This window comes from Schistocerca nitens, chromosome 11, assembly GCF_023898315.1.
Source record: "Schistocerca nitens isolate TAMUIC-IGC-003100 chromosome 11, iqSchNite1.1, whole genome shotgun sequence".
NCBI lineage: Eukaryota > Metazoa > Arthropoda > Insecta > Orthoptera > Acrididae > Schistocerca > Schistocerca nitens.
Genome location: NC_064624.1, coordinates 120,466,652 through 120,487,832, shown reverse-complemented (window position 1 = coordinate 120,487,832; position 21,181 = coordinate 120,466,652). Strand labels below are relative to the sequence as shown.

General features: G+C 44.3%; 1 protein-coding gene across 1 annotated transcript in view; it reads left to right on the top strand.

Annotated features, from left to right (window-relative positions):
• Nucleotides 1-520: 520 nt before the first annotated feature.
• Nucleotides 521-21,181, top strand: part of LOC126213229 (nostrin) — an 817,565-nt gene continuing 796,904 nt past the window's right edge. Inside the window, exon 1 of the mRNA XM_049940878.1 lies at nucleotides 521-1,111. Coding sequence (XP_049796835.1) covers nucleotides 1,028-1,111 — 84 coding nt within the window. The 5' untranslated portion in view covers nucleotides 521-1,027. The remainder of the gene's footprint in view (nucleotides 1,112-21,181) is intronic.

Sequence of the window (21,181 nt, the reverse complement as noted above, 5' to 3'; positions counted from 1 at the left end):
TGTTGAATGTTAAGCCTTCTCAATTGCTAAGGTTATCTCCCCTTCCAACATTGTCTGAATTATTCACCCCAACTTTCCGCATTCTGTTTGTCGAGCATGACCGAAACCAATTGATGTGGAAAGCCATTACTTCTGTCGCATGGCTGTCACGATGTCATGCGAGAAAAGTGCGAGTTGGCTTTCGCATTATGGATATGTTCGTAATTAACAGCAACATAAGCAGAGAAATCTATCGATAAACATGACTGGTTGCTAATTTCCAAAGACGAATGCGTAATTAAAGTAGACGGTTTCCCGCCGATTTCATGCGACACGTTCCGAAGCTTCGGCAATGGTTCTCGCATTCTACCAGTAGATGGCACGCGCAGCACAAACCGGTACGACGCAGCGCGGACTTTCCAACGTCAACCACAGATGGCACTGCTCGCCTCGCCGAATTACCATCTCTGGCAGACGAAATTTGAATGGTGCAGCGGTTGTTTGAAGCAACGCAACGCGGCGTATACGCAATAATTGGCTGATTAGCAGCTTGTCAGCTCACCGTAACGGCTCAGAAGCAATACACAAGCGGATATTTTTGCTGGCCGACGCCGCGCCTGCGACGTTATCACGGCATTGGCGTGACGTAGCTAGACACGCCGCTCGCTTACCTGTTTTCACAGCAAATTGAGGCCGAACGCTCTCCCGTTAAAGGCTCGTTCAGCTTTCAAACATCGCAGAAGCGCGGCGTACGCTGTCCAGCGCGGAACGTGCGGGTAAAACACGGTTATCGCTCCCGTCGCGAAAAACGTCAAAAGTTCCATCGCGTGTTTTGGAAATACGTCGCTGTTTATTGTCGCGTCCAGTGCCATCAACAAGTGTGACAACCTGTACGCGTGTGCGCGTGAATGAAGACATCAGCTGCAATTTATCCCGTTTGAATGAGATAAAAGTGTGATTACTCGACGAAAGAATAAGTGTTGGCGGATTAAACGTGACATAGTGCATGGATCAACAATGCTCGCGCAGGATAATATAGTGTGAACCGATGATCAAATCCGAAATCGGCAACCGATTCCAAAGGCGCTCTCGCCGCCGCAAGATGAGTTCGCTTTTTAAGGAGTCGTTATGGGTGAGTACGCTTCAGTTTTGGATTCCTTTCTGTTTTTTTTTTTCCTGTCTGCTGTATAGCCATCCCGTGTAGTCCTTAGGAATTTCTGAGATCCTACAGTATTTTGTTGTTGTTGTGGTCTTCAGTCCTGAGACTGGTTTGATGCAGCTCTCCACGCTACTCTATCCTGTGCATGCTTCTTCATTTCCCAGTACCTACTGCAACCTACATCCTTCAGAATCTGCTTAGTGTATTGATCTCTTGGTCTCCCTCTACGATTTTTACCCTCCACGCTGCCCTCCAATACTAAATTGGTGATCCCTTGATGCCTCAGAACACGTCCTACGAACCGATCCCTTCTTATAGCCAAGTTGTGCCACAAATTTATCTTCTCCCCAATTCTATTCAATACCTCCTCATTAGTTATGTGGTCTACCCATCCAATCTTCAGCATTCTTCTGTAGCACCACATTTCGAAAGCTTCTATTCTCTTCTTGTCCAAACTATTTATCGTCCACGTTTCACGTACATACATGGCTGCACTCCATACAAATACTTTCAGAAACGATTTCCTGACACTTAAATCTATACTCGACCTTAACAAATTTCTCTTCTTCAGAAACGCTTTCCTTGCCATTGTCAATTTACATTTTATATCCTCTCTACATCGACCATCATCAGTTATTTTGCTCCCCATATAGGAGATCTACTACCTTGTGTCTTATTTCCTGATTTAATTCCTTCAGCATTACCAAATTTAATTCGTCTACATTCCATTACCCTCGTTTTGCTTTTGTTAATGTTCACCTTATATCCCTCTTTCAAGACACTGTCTATTCCGTTCAACTGCTCTCCAAGTCCTTTGCTGTCTCTGACAGAATTACAACGTCATCGGCGAACCTCATAGTTTTTATTTCTTCTCCATGAATTTTAATATCTACTCCGAATTTTTCTTTTCTTTCCTTTATTGCTTGCTCAATATACAGATTGAATAACATCGTGGAGAGGCTACAACCCTGTCTCTCTCCCTTCCCAACCACAGCTTCCCTTTCATGCCCCTCGACTCTTATAACTGCCATCTGGTTTCTGTACAAATTGTAAATAGCCTTTCGCTCCTTGTATTTTACCCTGCCACCTTTAGAATTTGAAAGAGAGTATTCCAGTCAACATTGTCAAAGGCTTTCTGTAAGTGTACAAACGCTTGGAATGTAGGTTTTGCCTTTCCTTAATCTTTCTTCTAAGATAAGTCGTAAGGTCAGTATTGCCTCACGTGTTTCAATATTTCTACGGAATCCAAACTGATCTTCCTCGAGGTCGGCTTCTACCAGTTTTTCCATTCGTCTGTAAAGAATTCGCGTTAGTATTTTGCAGCTGTGACTTATTAAACTGATAGTTCGGTAATTTTCATATCTGTCAACACCTGCTTTCTTTAGGATTGGAATTATTATATTCTTCTTATCTTACAGTATAAGACTCATTATTATGGTTTATTTAAAATTGTTATGGAATTTGATGAAAGGAAAGTACCGTATAAGTAGTTGATATTTGATAATATCTGCTTAATTGTTGTAAGAATGACGTTTTAGTGGTTCGCACGCATAGATGGTGTGATATATCTCCATCAATATACGGGTTGGACAAAACGTGGAAACTCCAAAAACACAAGTATCGTGTACGTAACCCGTCGGTATTTAATATAGGTTCCAGTCGTATCAGAATGGATAAATACAGGATCTGCATGGTTTCGAAGGAAGCCTTGTACTATTCTTCCTTTAAAATAGTGACAAGTTAAGGCAACGAACGATGACAGAGACGCATAGTGATCATGGACCCTTCTCTCCAAAGTAGATCACAAAGGCTCAATAATATTGCGATTTGGTACTTGTGGCCAGTCCCGATGTGACAATTCATTCTCGTGCTCATAAAACCAGTCCTGCACCAATCAAGGTGTGTGAATAGGGGAGCTGTCGTCTTGGAACACATCAACATTCGGGAACAAACGTAGTACCACGGGACAGAACTGATTAGCCAATATGGTCACGTAATCTTTGACAGTAATGCGACCTTGAAGAGCAACAACGGAGCCCATGCAATACCACGAGATGGCTGCGTCAATCAGCACAGAACACCTGCCGTGTTTCATTTTTGGGATGTAAAGTCGGATACAAGTTGGAAACCGTGTGAAACGAGAAACGTCCGACCAAATGACTTTCGCCCATTGCTCCATAGCCCAGACTTTACGGCTTCGTCACCTCGTTTTATCACTGCGAGCATTTGCATCATTGATCAATGGTCTTGGAATTCCCTGCTGCTGAAGCTCTCTTCATGTTGCAGAACTAGCACTCCTGAAAGAAAGGATATTGCGGAGACATGGCTTAGCCACAGCCTGAGGGATGTTTCCAGAATGAGATTTTCACTCTGCAGCGGAGTGTGCGCTGATATGAAACTTCCTGGCAGATTAAAACTGTGTGCCCGACCGAGATTCGAACTCGGGCCCTTTGCCTTTCGCGGGCAAGTGCTCTACCAACTAAGCTACCGAAGCACAACTCGCGGCCGGCACTCGCAGCCCGCGAAAGGCAAAGGTCCCGAGTTCGAATCTCGGTCGGGCACACAGTTTTAATCTGCCAGGAAGTTTCATATCAGCGCACACTCCGCTGCAGAGTGAAAATCTCTTCATGTTGTTTTGGTGCTCACAGTGTTCGCGAGTGCGACATTCAGCAGTTTTGCAGCAGTTGTCACCGTGTTTTCCTCCACAGTCCTTTCCAAAGGCTGTCTGTTCCGATGTTTTCGCACATTCCCTGTATGTCGTATGAATCTTGTTGAAGACTGCACAGATGCCTTTCGTGGGAAATACGGAAGCGTCCGATCCCGCCCGTCTGCTTTGACCCATGACGTCACAAATATGGCGGAAACAAAAACAAACACACACACTTTCCACAAGAAGCCTAATGACACTAACGGGACAAGCGCGGGAAATGGGGTGTTTTGGGTGGGGGGCAAACTAAATATAAACAAATTTAGACGCCTTGCGTAGCTACAACGTGTAAGTGAAGACAGCCATGCATGAATACCCACCCACCTCCCCAGGGGTCGTAACCCCTGCAACCCATAGAAGATAAAGATGCTTCATTAGCTGATTAGTGTTTTTTGTCTTTTTTTTAAAAAAATCTCACGGGATAGAACGAACAGATCAGAAAGATAAATATAATAAACTAAAACAGAAATTGGAGGAAACAGATAATTAAAATAAGTAATAAGTGTTTTTAAATTTAAAAAAAATCCTCACGAGATAGAACGAACAGATCAGAAAAGTAAATAAAATAAGATAAAACAGAACTGGAGACAGCCACACTCAAACCAAACTCCGCGCCGTCATGACGTCACACACGACAACACCCTTACGTCACGGGTCAAAGCCGACGCGTGGGATCGGACGCTTCTGTCGACCCCTTTCGTGGCCAAATACAACAGAGAAAACTGCAGGCTTAGGTAGCATTTACGTTAAAACATGCATTTTTCGCAATATTTCCGTGTTTTTTGTAAAGCACCTGTATTCATAGAAATTGTTATATGTTCGTTCCAGATCTCCTCAACCACTATAGCGATTTCAACCACATTTGGTACACATATCACTTGTCTGGAGAGAAGGGCTATGGGCGTAAGGACCTCCTACCGCTCACAGGGAAAGGGATGAAAATGGGGTGAGAAATAAGCATAAATCAGGAACTTATGGAGCAATTTTAATTCAATCTTGAGTGTACGTGATTCACTATTTGTATAAAAATACTGTGGGGATAATACATTCCTACATTCCTAGGGGCGAAAAATCGTGACACCGAGCGAGGTGGCGCAGTGGTAGCACGCTGGACTCGCATTCGGGAGGACGACGGTTCAAACCCTCGTGCTTTCCCTAAATCGCTCCAGGCAAATGCCGGGATGGTTCCTCTGAAAGGGCACGGCCGACTTTCTTCCCCGTCCTTCCCTAATGCGATGAGACCGATGACCTCGATGTTTGGTCTCTTCCTCCAAAACAACGCAAACCAAAAATCGTGACACGTAAAAATATTGCATAACGACCGATATTAGTGTCGAATCCATAGTTTTTGGAGTTGCTAGGTTCATTGGTGACAGTACCAATGACGGTTCACTTCTCGGGATGCACGTGAGCGGTGTTGACAATGATATATCAAACTGGACGGGTCAACCGAAGCGTCCGATCCCACCCGTCGGCTTTGACCCGTGACGTAAGGCTGTTATGGTGTGTGACGTCACGACGGCGCGGAATTTACTTTGTGAGAGTGGCGTGTTTGTAGGTGTCGTTTGGATGCGTTCGGTGGTGCTCTCTGGTGGTGTGTTAGGTGATGTTTTTGGTTTAGTTTGCGAATCTGGCGTCGTGTGTGAATTTTGGTAAATTGCTTTTTTTATGTCTTTGGTAGGTATGGATATGACTGACAGGGTCAACAGTTTTCGGTTGGCGGCTATGATGGGGGACAGTGCGTTGTCTCTAATAAAATTTCTTCAACTATTCGGATTTTAGGGTGAAGTCGTGAAGTGTTCAGTATGCCGAAAGAAATGAGGCTTACTTAAAGTTTCGGCGTCTCGGACCAGGAACGGCTGTATGTGGAGATGTCGTAAGGATAACAGGTCAAGGGAAGTGTTCGATCCCAATTTATGAGATCGGGAGCTGTTGTTGGGCTATATAGGTCAGGGGAAGTGTCCGATTCCAGATGTGTTTAGTGGTATATGGGGAGTTTTGTGATGTCGGTTTTTTTCGTCGTTTTCCGTGGTTTTGTACGGGGGTGGGTGTCTAAATTTGTTTATATTTAGTTTGTCCCTACCCAAACCCCCCCCCCCCCCTATTTCCCGCACTTGTCCTGTTAGAGTCATTATGCTTTTCGTGGGACGTGTGTGTGTTTGTTTTTCGATGTATTTTCGTCCTCATAATGTGTACGTAACGACTTTATATGCGCCATATTGGAATCATGGTTTATGGTCGTTTCCGCCATATTTGTGACGTCATGGGTCAAAGCAGACGGGCGGATCGGACGCTTCCGTATTTCCAACTGGGCACATGTATGTCTTGCTACATGGAAAACATTACTGTTTGTGTCAGTAGAGCACCCCTAGGCGGTCAATAGCGTTGCGCAACATTTCCGAACGTGCAATAATATTCTACGTTTGGGGGCTACATTGAGACATTGCGCAATAATTTTGAGCACATCTACAATTTTTCAAGTATATTGCGCTGCGTGAATACCTTGTCCCGCCTGTAGACAGTACTGACAGAATCCTTACCGTACTCTCGCGCACTACAGTTCAAAATAAGGCGAAAGAGTGTTTTGCTTACAGAACACCGAAATCCAATCACTTTTGCGGTAATAGCGGGATGTTACATCAGATGTGCACAAAAACGGAAACATTATGAATGAATCGTATGAGTTGTTGCTCACAGAATACTGTGAACTACAGAACAAATGGAGATTAAGAAAATTAATTAATGCGAAGTTATGAATAAAAGTATATGTAGATATTTATGTGTGTGTACATTATTTATACGAATATAATCCACTAAATAATGAATGACTACACTAAATAATGCATGACACGTTTCCATTAGTATGTCACAAATACTGTGAGGTGAAATTGCAGTTGTAAATTTAAAGTCTTCGAAGGGATTGCCAATAGCGTGGTATGTTAGCGTAACAGTAGCGTGACTTCGTAGAAATGCTTCTTTCGCAATTTTCTTTCATACTTTCGATTTATCTTTATATCTCCCATATATCTTCCAGGTTCTTTGCTGTCTCTGACAGAATTACAATGTCATCGGCGAACCTCAAAGTTTTTATTTCTTCTCCGTGGATTTTAATTCCAACTCCGAATTTTTCTTTTGTTTCCTTTACTGCTTGCTCAATATACAGATTGAATAACATCGGAAATAGGCTACAGCCATGTCTCACTCCCTTCCCAACCACTGCTTCCCTTTCATGCCCCTCGACTCGTACAACTGCCATCTGGTTTCTGTACAAATTGTAAATAGCCTTTCGCTCCCTGTATTTTACCCCTGCCACCTTCAGAATTTGAAAGAGAGTATTCGAGTCAACATTGTCAAAAGCTTTCTCTAACTCTACAAATGCTAGAAACGTAGGTTTGTCTTTCCTTAATCTATTTTCTAAGATAAGTCGTAGGGTCAGTATTGCCTCACGTGTTCCAACATTTTTACAGAATCCAAATTGATCTTCCCTGAGGTTGGCTTCTACCAGTTTTTCCATTCGTCTGTATAGAATTCGTGTTAGTATTTTGCAGCCGTGGTGGCACAATTCTACGAAGTAAAATATCAGTACCTTGAGACCTAACATACTTTGTGTTAAAGTGGTATGAAATCATTTAAACAATATATCGCAGTAGCGGACACTGCCTATCGTATGAGGAAAGGCGGGAAGGGATAAAATTTATGATTGAAAATTGGGTCGGTAATATTGAAAGCTTGAGACGCGCTGGTTTATGAAGAGCTACGACACGGTGAGTGATGGGAGTAGCTGTTTCAAAATCGTGACCATCGGTGCTAACAGGTTTTTCAGCGCAGCCAACTCAGTCAGACATACACTCCTGGAAATGGAAAAAAGAACATATTGACACCGGTGTGTCAGACCCACCATACTTGCTCCGGACACTGCGAGAGGGCTGTACAAGCAATGATCACACGCACGGCACAGCGGACACACCAGGAACCGCGGTGTTGGCCGTCGAATGGCGCTAGCTGCGCAGCATTTGTGCACCGCCGCCGTCAGTGTCAGCCAGTTTGCCGTGGCATACGGAGCTCCATCGCAGTCTTTAACACTGGTAGCATGCCGCGACAGCGTGGACGTGAACCGTATGTGCAGTTGACGGACTTTGAGCGAGGGCGTATAGTGGGCATGCGGGAGGCCGGGTGGACGTACCGCCGAATTGCTCAACACGTGGGGCGTGAGGTCTCCACAGTACATCGATGTTGTCGCCAGTGGTCGGCGGAAGGTGCACGTGCCCGTCGACCTGGGACCGGATCGCAGCGACGCACGGATGCACGCCAAGACCGTAGGATCCTACGCAGTGCCGTAGGGGACCGCACCGCCACTTCCCACCAAATTAGGGACACTGTTGCTCCTGGGGTATCGGCGAGGAACATTCGCAACCGTCTCCGTGAAGCTGGGCTACGGTCCCGCACACCGTTAGGCCGTCTTCCGCTCACGCCCCAACATCGTGCAGCCCGCCTCCAGTGGTGTCGCGACAGGCGCGAATGGAGGGACGAATGGAGACGTGTCGTCTTCAGCGATGAGAGTCGCTTCTGCCTCGGTGCCAATGATGGTCGTATGCGTGTTTGGCGCCGTGCAGGTGAGCGCCACAATCAGGACTGCATACGACCGAGGCACACAGGGCCAACACCCGGCATCATGGTGTGGGGAGCGATCTGCTACACTGGCCGTACACCACTGGTGATCGTCGAGGGGACACTGAATAGTGCACGGTACATCCAAACCGTCATCGACCCCATCGTTCTACCATTCCTAGACCGGCAAGGGAACTTGCTGTTCCAACAGGACAATGCACGTCCGCATGTATCCCGTGCCACCCAACGTGCTCTAGAAGGTGTAAGTCAACTACCCTGGCCAGCAAGATCTCCGGATCTGTCCTCCATTGAGCATGTTTGGGACTGGATGAAGCGTCGTCTCACGCGGTCTGCACGTCCAGCACGAACGCTGGTCCAACTGGGGCGCCAGGTGGAAATGGCATGGCAAGCCGTTCCACAGGACTACATCCAGCATCTCTACGATCGTCTCCATGGGAGAATAGCAGCCTGCATTGCTGCGAAAGGTGGATATACACTGTACTAGTGCCGACATTGTGCATGCTCTGTTGCCTGTGTCTATGTGCCTGTGGTTCTGTCAGTGTGATCATGTGATGTATCTGACCCCAGGAGTGTGTCAATAAAGTTTCCCCTTCCTGGGACAATGAATTCACGGTGTTCTTATTTCAATTTCCAGGAGTGTAGTTAGCGGGTGACAGCGTATTTAGCGGGTCTACAGACTCGTAACAAAAGCCGGCGTAGCACACTGAGATCACAGAAATGTTATTCGTAACGGAATATCGGACCAGGTTTGTGATTGGATTCAGGATTTCCTAGAAGAAAGAACACAACATGTCATTCTTAACGGTTCAAAATCTGCAGATGTAGAGGTAATTTCGGGAGTACCGCAAGGAAGCGTGATAGGACCTTTATTGTTTACAATATACATAAATGACTTAGTTGACAACATCGGTAGCTCCGTGAGGCTATTTGCAGATGACACGGTTGTCTACAAGAAAGTAGCAACATCAGAAGACTCGTACGTACTCCAGGAAGACCTGCAGAGGATTAATGAATGGTGCGACAGCTGGCAGCTTTCCCTAAACGTAGATAAATGTAATATAATGCGCATACATAGGGGCAGAAATCCATTCCAGTACGATTATGCCATAGGTGGTAAATCATTGGAAGCGGTAACGACCGTAAAATACTTAGGAGTTACTATCCGGAGCGATCTGAAGTGGAATGATCACATAAAACAAATAGTGGGAAAAGCAGGCGCCAGGTTGAGATTCATAGGAAGAATTCTAAGAAAATGTGACTCATCGACGAAAGAAGTAGCTTACAAAACGCTTGTTCGTCCGATTCTTGAGTATTGCTCATCAGTATGGGACCCTTACCAGGTTGGATTAATAGAAGAGATAGACACGATCCAGCGAAAAGCAGCGCGATTCGTCATGGGGACATTTAGTCAGCGCGAGAGCGTTACGGAGATGCTGAACAAGCTCCAGTGGCGGACACTTCAAGAAAGGCGTTACGCAATACGGAGAGGTTTATTATCGAAATTACGAGAGAGCACATTCCGGGAAGAGATGGGCAACATATTACTAACGCCCACATATATCTCGCGTAATGATCACAACGAAAAGATCCGAGAAATTAGAGCAAATACGGAGACTTACAAGCAGTCGTTCTTCCCACGCACAATTCGTGAATGGAACAGGGAAGGGGGGATCAGATAGTGGTACAATAAGTACCCTCCGCCACACACCGTAAGGTGGCTCGCGGAGTATAGATGTAGATGTAGATTTGAAATTGTTTAAATTCATTGATATATTCAGTGAAGATTGTCGGCACTTACGCAGTTTAGGGGGTACATGCGCTGATCACGAGAAAAGTACCTATTTTTTGAAGGAAACGCGTATTTCTGAAGATATAAGCACACACATGCGCGGTATACCAAAAAATTTTTTATTTGAAAAATTGTATGTTACATTCATATCTGATGCGCTCGTCACCGAAAAACTACTTATTTTCGTATGGATGCAAAAAAAGGTCAATTAACTGTCTCAAAATTTTTTTTATCGAAAATGATGTATTGCATATGTATGCACGGAAATTCAAGAACTTTTTTTTTTGCAAAAAACGTGGAATTACTAACAAAATTTTCTCAAAAAATCATATTTGTTAATTTTGCACAGATATACGTTAAAGCTCGAATAAAAACAGCTACCTCAAGTTAATTTGCAGCATTGGGATAGATTTTTCGAACATGCTCAATGAAACTGTGGGATGGATTTCCCCCAAAACGTTGACGCCACAGAAATTCCGCCAGGTAGTTATTCAGCATAGCGCGGTGACTTCCGAAACGCCTTTTATTTTTTTCTTTACCAGTCTTTGCCAGACTGACTCCACGTGATTTGTGGTTGCGTTTGTAAAGGGATCTACAAAATAAAGCGAATGATTAACAGTCAGATAATTGTAGCCCAAGTTACTAATGGTGTTGTAAGCTTGCCATGGATGCAAAAAAGAAGATCAATTAACTGTCTCCAAATATTTTTTTTTAAAAATATGATGTATTGCATATGTATGCACGGAATTTCAAAAACTTTTTTTTTGCAAAAAAGATGGAATTAATAACAAAATTTTCTCAAAAGTTCATATTTGTCTATTTTGCACAGATATACACTCCTGGAAATTGAAATAAGAACACCGTGAATTCATTGTCCCAGGAAGGGGAAACTTTATTGACACATTCCTGGGGTCAGATACATCACATGATCACACTGACAGAACCACAGGCACATAGACACAGGCAACAGAGCATGCACAATGTCGGCACTAGTACAGTGTATATCCACCTTTCGCAGCAATGCAGGCTGCTATTCTCCCATGGAGACGATCGTAGAGATGCTGGATGTAGTCCTGTGGAACGGCTTGCCATGCCATTTCCACCTGGCGCCTCAGTTGGACCAGCGTTCGTGCCGGACGTGCAGACCGCGTGAGACGACGCTTCATCCAGTCCCAAACATGCTCAATGGGGGACAGATCCGGAGATCTTGCTGGCCAGGGTAGTTGACTTACACCTTCTAGAGCACGTTGGGTGGCACGGGATACATGCGGACGTGCATTGTCCTGTTGGAACAGCAAGTTCCCTTGCCGGTCTAGGAATGGTAGAACGATGGGTTCGATGACGGTTTGGATGTACCGTGCACTATTCAGTGTCCCCTCGACGATCACCAGTGGTGTACGGCCAGTGTAGGAGATCGCTCCCCACACCATGATGCCGGGTGTTGGCCCTGTGTGCCTCGGTCGTATGCAGTCCTGATTGTGGCGCTCACCTGCACGGCGCCAAACACGCATACGACCATCATTGGCACCGAGGCAGAAGCGACTCTCATCGCTGAAGACGACACGTCTCCATTCGTCCCTCCATTCACGCCTGTCGCGACACCACTGGAGGCGGGCTGCACGATGTTGGGGCGTGAGCGGAAGACGGCCTAACGGTGTGCGGGACCGTAGCCCAGCTTCATGGAGACGGTTGCGAATGGTCCTCGCCGATACCCCAGGAGCAACAGTGTCCCTAATTTGCTGGGAAGTGGCGGTGCGGTCCCCTATGGCACTGCGTAGGATCCTACGGTCTTGGCGTGCATCCGTGCGTCGCTGCGGTCCGGTCCCAGGTCGACGGGCACGTGCACCTTCCGCCGACCACTGGCGACAACATCGATGTACTGTGGAGACCTCACGCCCCACGTGTTGAGCAATTCGGCGGTACGTCCACCCGGCCTCCCGCATGCCCACTATACGCCCTCGCTCAAAGTCCGTCAACTGCACATACGGTTCACGTCCACGCTGTCGCGGCATGCTACCAGTGTTAAAGACTGCGATGGAGCTTCGTATGCCACGGCAAACTGGCTGACACTGACGGCGGCGGTGCACAAATGCTGCGCAGCTAGCGCCATTCGACGGCCAACACCGCGGTTCCTGGTGTGTCCGCTGTGCCGTGCGTGTGATCATTGCTTGTACAGCCCTCTCGCAGTGTCCGGAGCAAGTATGGTAGGTCTGACACACCGGTGTCAATGTGTTCTTTTTTCCATTTCCAGGAGTGTACATTAAAGCTCGAATGACAGACTAGATAAAAAGAGCTACCTCAAGTTAATTTGCAGCATTGGGATAGATTTTTCGAACATGCTCAATGAAATTGTGGGATGGATTTCCCCCAAAACGTTGACGCCAGAGAAATTCCGCCAGGTAGTTATTCAGCATAGCACGGTGAGCTCCGAAACGCCTTTTATTTTTTTCTTTACCAGTCTTTGCCAGACTGACTCCACGTGATTTGTGGTTGCGTTTGTAAAGGGATCTACAAGATAAAGCGAATGATTAACAGTCAGATGACTGTAGCCCAAGTTACTAATGGTGTTGTAAGCTTGCCACAAATCAGAAACTACTGTGGGTCCAGGCAAAATATACTGTTGCAAAATTGGCAGCAAATGGGTAACATAAGGTCGTGGCACAGCAACCATAAAGCTTTGCTTAGTCTCCACGTCATAACCACCAAAGACTCACCGTACTTTCTCCTGACGAAGCAACTCTCGTCTATTTCGACAGTATGGCCAGGGCCGCGCAAAACTATTGACTCAATTAAGAAATATTCATGGCACATATCCCTACAAAATTGGAACCAATCGACCACAGTTTGCTCACTGCCTGTTTTGAGCTCCCTCATTAAAAACTGAATGGAAAAACTGGTAGAAGCCGACCTCGGGGAAGATCCGTTTGGATTCCGTAGAAATGTTGGAACACGTGAGGCAATATTGGCTGTACGACTTAGAAGAAAGATTAAGGAAAGGTAAACCTACGTTTCTAGCATTTGTAGACTTAGAGAAAGCTTTTGACAATATTAACTGGAATACTCACTTTCCAATTCTAAAGGTGGCAGGGGTAAAATACAGGGAGCAAAAGGCTATTTACAATTTGTACAGAAACCAGATGGCAGTTATAAGAGTCGAGGGGCACGAAAGGGAAGCAGTGGTTGGGAAGGGAGTGAGACAGGGTTGTAGCCTCTCCCCGATGTTATTCAATCTGTATATTGAGCAAGCAATAAAGGAAACAAAAGAAAGGTTCGGAGTAGGTATTAAAATCCATGGAGAAGAAATAAAAACTTGGAGGTTCGCCGACGACATTGAAATTCTGTCTGAGACAGAAAAGGACCTGGAAGAGCAGTTGAACGGAATGGACAGTGTCTTGAAAGGAGGATATAAGATGAACATCAACAAAAGCAAAACGAGGATAATGGAATGTAGTGGAATTGTCGGGTGATGCTGAGGGAATTAGATTAGGAAATGAGACACTTAAAGTGGTAAAGGAGTTTTGCTATTTGGGGAGCAAAATAACTGATGATGGTCGAAGTAGAGAGGATATGAAATGTTGACTGGCAATGGCAAGGAAAGCTTTTCTGAACAAGAGAAATTTGTTAACATAGAATATAGATTGAAGTGTCAGGAAGTCGTTTCTGAAAGTATTTGTATGGAGTGTAGCCATGTATGGAAGTGAAACGTGGACGATAAATAGTTTGGACAAGAAGAGAATAGAAGCTTTAGAAATATGGTGCTACAGAAGAATGCTGAAGATTAGATGGGTATATCATATACCTAATGAGGAGGTATTGAATAGAATTGGGGAGAAGAGGAGTTTGTGGCACAACTTGAGAAGAAGAAGGGATCGGTTGGTAGGACAATTTCTGAGTCATCAAGGGATCACCAGTTCAATATTGGATGGCAGCGTGGAGGGTAAAAATAGTAGGGGGAGACCAAGAGATGAATACACTAAGCAGATTCAGAAGGATGTAGGTGCAGTAGGTACTGGGAGATAAAGAAGCTTGCACAGGATAGAGTAGTATGGAGAGCTGCATCAAACCAGTCTCAGGACTGAAGACCACAACGACAACATTAAAAGCTTTTGCTTATTGAGTTCGAAAGCCCACATTAAGACAGTCTAAATGACTGCCAGCAAAAAATGACATTTTCCTGATTGAACATTTCTTTCTACTGTCCCTGCCAACGGAGCAGCGCCAAATTTCGCCATCTTTCCCTGTAGTTTTCTCCAGCTTCATCTCGTTGTATCCAACACAATTCCCATTTTCACACACCATATGGTTCTTCAAAAGACCTTGTTGCCTAGCCGATTGTATAGAGCTTTGGGTGTTCTCCGTAGCATGGTATAAATCTTCCATTACAGAGTCACTCAAATCTGGAAAATTGTTTGCCATTTTGGCACTCCCAGTAATATACGATACTTCAAAACAGACAGCCTCAACAGAAAAATATAAGTTCTTGGGCGCACTGATCAAGATACATAACTGTGAGCAGCAGGGACATACACCATATGCGACAATATGCAAATCCAACAACAGCTATCATGGGTAGGATGTATGAAACTGTAAGCATTACCTACGGGTAAAGAACTGTGTGAAGAAATATATTACAGAGTCTGCAGCATATTAGCATAGCGACATGAATAAGTTGGTGAAAGCAGACAGTTAATTGATCTTTTTTTTGCATCCATATGAAAATAAGTACTTTTTTGGTGTTCCGTGCATACTCGTACACCTCATAACATAAGGGTGGTAGCTACAGGAAACAAATGTATATGATTTCGAAGCTTCTTGCTCCAGTCACTACGATGTTAACTCTTCGTAAAGTGAACAGAACATCTGGGTAAATGAAAAATAATTTTTGACAGGCTTCAGTGGAAACGACACAGTTCAATTCGATATAAATATTAGCTCGTTTTCAAAGAGTTTTGTTTTCGATGACGGTTTTGATACTGTCCATTATCAGTGGATTAGATTACTTGATAAGCGATGGTGTCTGCATATCTCAGTTCGTAGCAAAGCCCTCGCGTCTGCGTTTCTCAGCCCGTTGTAAACAAAATGTTTTTCTTTGCTGTCTGGTTTTGTATGTGGAACACATTTAGAAGCAAATCAGTATTCACTAATTTAAATGCTTCACCTGCGATTATTGTGACATAAACATGCGAAACTTCGAAAACGCGCCCGCGTGAAGACGCGTTCTCTAAATCTTTCGCTGTCATCTGACTTGACTCGTTTGTTTCGTAGGTTAGGCCGCGTTAGTAGGACAGAATGTGTAGTATTTTCATGTGCCGTGATATTGCGTAAGTCTGCGATGTTGAAACTTGGGATTAGCACGTATGATTCAGATATTGCTAAAGTGAAGCGAATCGATGTGTGACGACACTGCAGAAGTCGACCTGGTTTGTTCTGACGCACGCCTTATTAACTGAATAATAAATTTAAAATTATTTTTTAAATTAGTTGTTCGAACGGATGTAAGTATAAATATGGAAGATGTAGTTACAAATGGAGTGTAGCCATGTATGGAAGTGAAACATGGACAATAAATAGTTTGGACGAAAAGAGAATAGAAGCTTTTGAAATGTGGTGCTACAGAAGAATACTGAAGATTAGATGGGTAGATCACATAACTAATGAGGAGGTATTGAATAGAATTGGGGAGAAGAGGAGTTTGTGGCACAACTTGACAAGAAGAAGGGATCGATTGGTAAGGACATGTTCTGAGGCATCAAGGGATCATCAATTTAGTATTGGAGGGCAGTGTGGAGGGTAAAAATTGTAGAGAGAGACCTAGAGATGAATACACTAAGCAGATTCAGAAAGATGTAGGTTGCAGTAGGTACTGGGAGATGAAGAAGCTTGCACAGGATAGAGCAGCATGGAGAGCTGCATCGAACCATTTGTCATTTGGAAGACGAAGTTACAAATAACTGTGGTTCAGACTCAAAAAACCACAAGCTTTTATTCTGTTTTGTGCTCTTTAACCTCTTTTGTGTCAGATATGAACACAACGATGGAATATGTGCAAAATATGCGATAAGAACCGAGTGAACCATTAAACATACGTACCAGTTTTGGACAGTCGTATGTTTTTATTTGTCATGTTATCCACAACATTATTAATAAACAGCTAAACCACCCTCCGTGTATAAAACAGCTTCAAACATCTAATTACTTCACAAACAAATTAATGTGTAAAGCGTGTAACCGAGAACAAGTTTAGGAAACGTTTGAAATTATTTAAAGTCTGTTGGAAATAGTTAAGTGCTGTCATTAAGTAACATTGGATAAATAGTCTGGGTAAATTGTGCTCCGTTTTAAGCGAAAGGTGGAGAGGGGAGAAAGGAAAAGGAGGGGACTGTTGATGTCAGCTGAATTGGGACTTAATGCGGAATCAGCGGCGAAGAGTGAAAATGTGCGCCAGACCGGGATTCGAACCCAGGCACTTGCGTTAACCACTGCGCCACCCGGACACAGCGTTTATCGCAACAGCACCGAATATCGATCTTGACACGCCTCTCGGTCGACCCACGCCCCCACCCAGGCCACCTATCCACATTCCCTGTCCATGTTGTGAGCGTGTGGGTGCTATTCTGACATTCTGTGCAACGGATTAATCTGAGATCAACCCTTTACCCTGTGGCTCCTGCAAGATGCAATTTCCACCCCCACACTACTACAGAAGTCAGACAGACGCTTCTAACTTTCTAAAGAGAAATGCCTGAAAAAACTTTCAGCAATAAATATCTTCTGGAGTCGTCCGCTGTAAGGAAATGACACAAAAATTCACAAAATTTCTTACCTAACTAGTGGGATCCTTGGGTACTGGAGTAGTGCTAGTTAGTGTAAGAAAAATATGAAACTAACGAAAATTATAATTTAATTTGCAAAAATTCTGATAAATCACAATGGCACCTTTAGTTATGAACTGAACAAGTGATTTCCGGGTTCTGTTCGGAATGTGAAGTTACCTCTTTAGGATAGGATTCGCTAATGAAATTTCTATACAAAGTTTAAGATGGTTGTTGACTTGGCAGAATGGCTGAGAGGCGCGCCTACTCGAATAATTATCCTTTAGAATGTTGCTAGGTACGGTCGAGGTTGTCGCGTGTGAAATTCAGTGAAGTGTACTGTTGTGGAGGGAATATGGGGCTCGCAAGAGCTGTAGCGCACAATACCGTAAGCTGTGATGACTGCTGTCTGCGCCGCTCGCTGCTGACAAATAAGATAACTCTCGTGCTATCTGGATTGACCTTCGCCAATCAAACTCTCCCTACGTCTTGATGAAGTCAAGGACTCCTATTCGTCCCTGGTCTAATTATTGGCGTGGTACACCGGTCAGATAACCAGTCCACCGCGATGCCACTCAAAAATTCCCTCGCAGGCGTTTAACTATAACTCTGCCCGCCACACCGCACAAAAAGTGTGTCGGCCGACACAGTGAACAACGCTTAATCGCAAGGACTCAATATAGAGTCGTACTCTGATTCGCTCTCGATAGAGGTGCTCTCCCAGTGAAGTACTGAGGAGAGACTTGTTCCTCACTCTTTGAGTACACGTACGAGCACACATGCCCTCGTTCCATGTTCTCGCTCCAAGAGTGACAACGGAACAGCCCCTCTCCACGCCAGACGTGAAGGGGTATATCTTTCGGTCTCTTCCATTACTCCTTCAGCTCAAGGCGTCAGGAATATCGACTGCCAATCAGCATTGCTCTTCTAAAACCGGACCAATCTGGAAACCTGTAACATCGGCGTTTGGCGTTTGCTGTCTCCCTGTAAAAACCTCTGAAACTGCGTGCTATGTTTGTAAAGAATGTGTAGGCTGAGCACTCGCACACAATGTAGCGGAATTTGCTTTTAAGCCGAACACGGGGTCGTTCTTCCTTTCACTCCGGCAAACGCTGTCTGCTCCACGGGCGGTCGCCGTCCGACATAGATAGGCTGACTCGTCCTCTGATGGGACCAGCCTCTCGGCGTGCGGTCCGCCTCTCCCAAACTAAAAGCTCTTGTGACCGTCATGTCTTGAATGTGTGTGTGTTCGCCAGCCTCGAGTATCTCAACCCCGGTGCGCACTTGTTATTTGCGTATCGTTTACATGAATTCATACTACATTGACTTTATCTTATCGAGTTTGGGATCGAATGAAGCGCCTTGGTGTGCGGAATATGATTGTGAGGGCGGAATATGTAAGCAATGATGGTCAGGAGTCCAGGAAGTCTTACAATGTCATGCATGCTCGCTGCTTTGAGATACTCTCAGGAAGTCAGACGTAATTGTGCACCCGCACTGAAGAAGGTAGATCTGTTGCCCATCGAGGCGAATAAATTTTATTAATGCATGCTGTGTGTTCTTCCGGACATGTCCGAAAGGGCAGACTCCACCCATTAATATTGTCAGTCATGATGCCAGACGAGTGGAGAACTAGTGTACTGATCCCAATATTTAAGGGGAAAGGTGATGTGCAGGACTGCAGTAACTATAGGGGTATTAAAATGATGGCACACACAATGAAAATTTGGGAAAGAGTTATGGAAGCAAGATTACACAAGGAGACTGTGGTGTGTGAAGAACAGAGGAACGACTGATGCAATACATGCTTTAAGGCGGATAGTGGAGAGACACGGAGAGCTACAAGACGATCTACATATGGCTTTCATTGATTTGGAGAAACCATATGACAGAGTCCCGAGGGACGAAATATAAAGAAGTATGAGAGAGCAGTGCATGCAAGAGAATTGTGTGAGGTTAGTGAAGGAAATGTACAGAGGAGCAATGACACAGATGAGAAGTAGTGGGTATGACAAAGGAGTTTCCAGTAAAACTATGGTTACATCAAGAGTCTGCGCTTAGTCCCTACCTCTTTGACCTGATTGTGGATGTGCTGGTGAAAGATGTGAAGAAGGAAGCGCCGTGGAATATGATGTTTGCGGAGGATGTGGTTCTTTCTCAGCAGAGCATCGACAGACTTGAGGAAAAGCTGGAGGATTGGAGGAAAGCACTAGAACAAAGAGGGATGAAAATTAGCAGGACAAACAATATTTAGCACTGAAGGATGCGCAGATGAGGTCTTGCAAGATCCAGGATGATGAGCTGAAATCGGTCTGCAAATTTAAATACCCACAGTCGTACATACAGAGGGACGGAGGACTGGAAAGCGAGATACGACACCGTATAGATTGCGGTTGGAACAACTGGAGGAAAATGAGTGGAGTGTTGTGTGACAAGAAGGTGAGCATTGGGTTGAAAGGGGAAGTGTACAAGTCGGTGGTAAGGCCTGCTATGATATACGGGGCAGACATATGGAGTTCGGGACCAACGGTGCACATTTATTTTTACACATTTTTATTACCTTCGGCATTTATGTCTGCAGAGTTGCGTAATTTGAATCTGCCGCTGAGATAATTGCTAAGATGGCGGCAGACAATTAACAGAGACTTTCTATTGTTAGAGCAAATTTTTCTTTTAACAGGATAATTATCTGAACTAATGCGGATCAAACTTTACTTTTATACTGTGCACTATTTAGACTAATTTTCATCAAGCAAACCTTTGATACTTTCGTAAGAAACACAGAGAAAAATGCGATACAAATTGCTATCATCAATGGCTGCGCTCCTTGCAGCGGAAAGAAATAATTAACACGGATAATGCTTATTGGGAGAGCAATTAAAGTTACAAATAATTATTCACACACATTTATAATAATAAAGAACTCTATTCTCAAGTAAAAATTAACAAATAATTACAATTTCTTAACAGACCTCAGTTTGATATGCGTCTTGCGTCCGCAACCTACAAAAGCCAACCAAAAAAAAGGTAAAAACAAAGGAAGACGAACGCAGATCATAAAAGGAATTGACAATTAGCATTGTCTATGTATGATACACATCGGTATGTCCAATTACATCATAAAATATTACATAAATAATTAATATTTATCGTCGTTTTGTTTTATTTCACTGTTTTTCTATGTGTGGGATAGATGATGTTTATAACTGTTAGAGGCATAATTTCCTCTCGTCACACTGTAGCTAAAATTTATCTCGTGGATGATACATGGTGTACATATCGCGTAATGACGACTACTCTAAAATCTGAAAAATTAAGTCTTGCATGGTGAGATACCGATAGCAGTACCTCCCAGGCATACTATGTATTACATAAATACACTCTAAGATAATAAATAAAATAAGAAAACGACGCACCACGAAGAAAGTATGCTAATGAGGCGGAAATCAGTTGAAAGAGCTTCACAAATTGAGCAATTCAGTAACGCTTTGGGCTATTGATATAGCTGTTGCATGTCGTCCTGAGTGATATTGTGCAGTAATAATTTGTCTGTACATGTAAATTACATCTACCGATTTTAGGCCCATTCGGACAATTCCTTCGTTTACATCTAGCGCACAACTTCAACAACTAATGGATGACTTTAACGAAGAGTCTGAGAGCCCTCCTTGAAACTGATCACACCGAAGTGCTTCACTTACACGTAAGTGGAATTGCAACAAGTCTAATTTTCGTTTGCATTAACCATAAAGAATGCTCGAGGTCAGAGAGAGGGAGAAGAAGAGACGGAGAGGGAGGGGGGGGGAGGTGGACAGAAGTAGGATGGAGGCGAAAATGGGGATAGTGATGAGGAGGAGATAGACAAGGAGAAGGGGTGGGACGTAATGGACATGGGGGGGGTAGGGGGGGAGGTGATTTGGATGCATATCCAATTCCTATACATACACTCCTGGAAATTGAAATAAGAACACCGTGAATTCATTGTCCCAGGAAGGGGAAACTTTATTGACACATTCCTGGGGTCAGATACATCACATGATCACACTGACAGAACCACAGACACATAGACACAGGCAACAGAGCATGCACAATGTCGGCACTAGTAC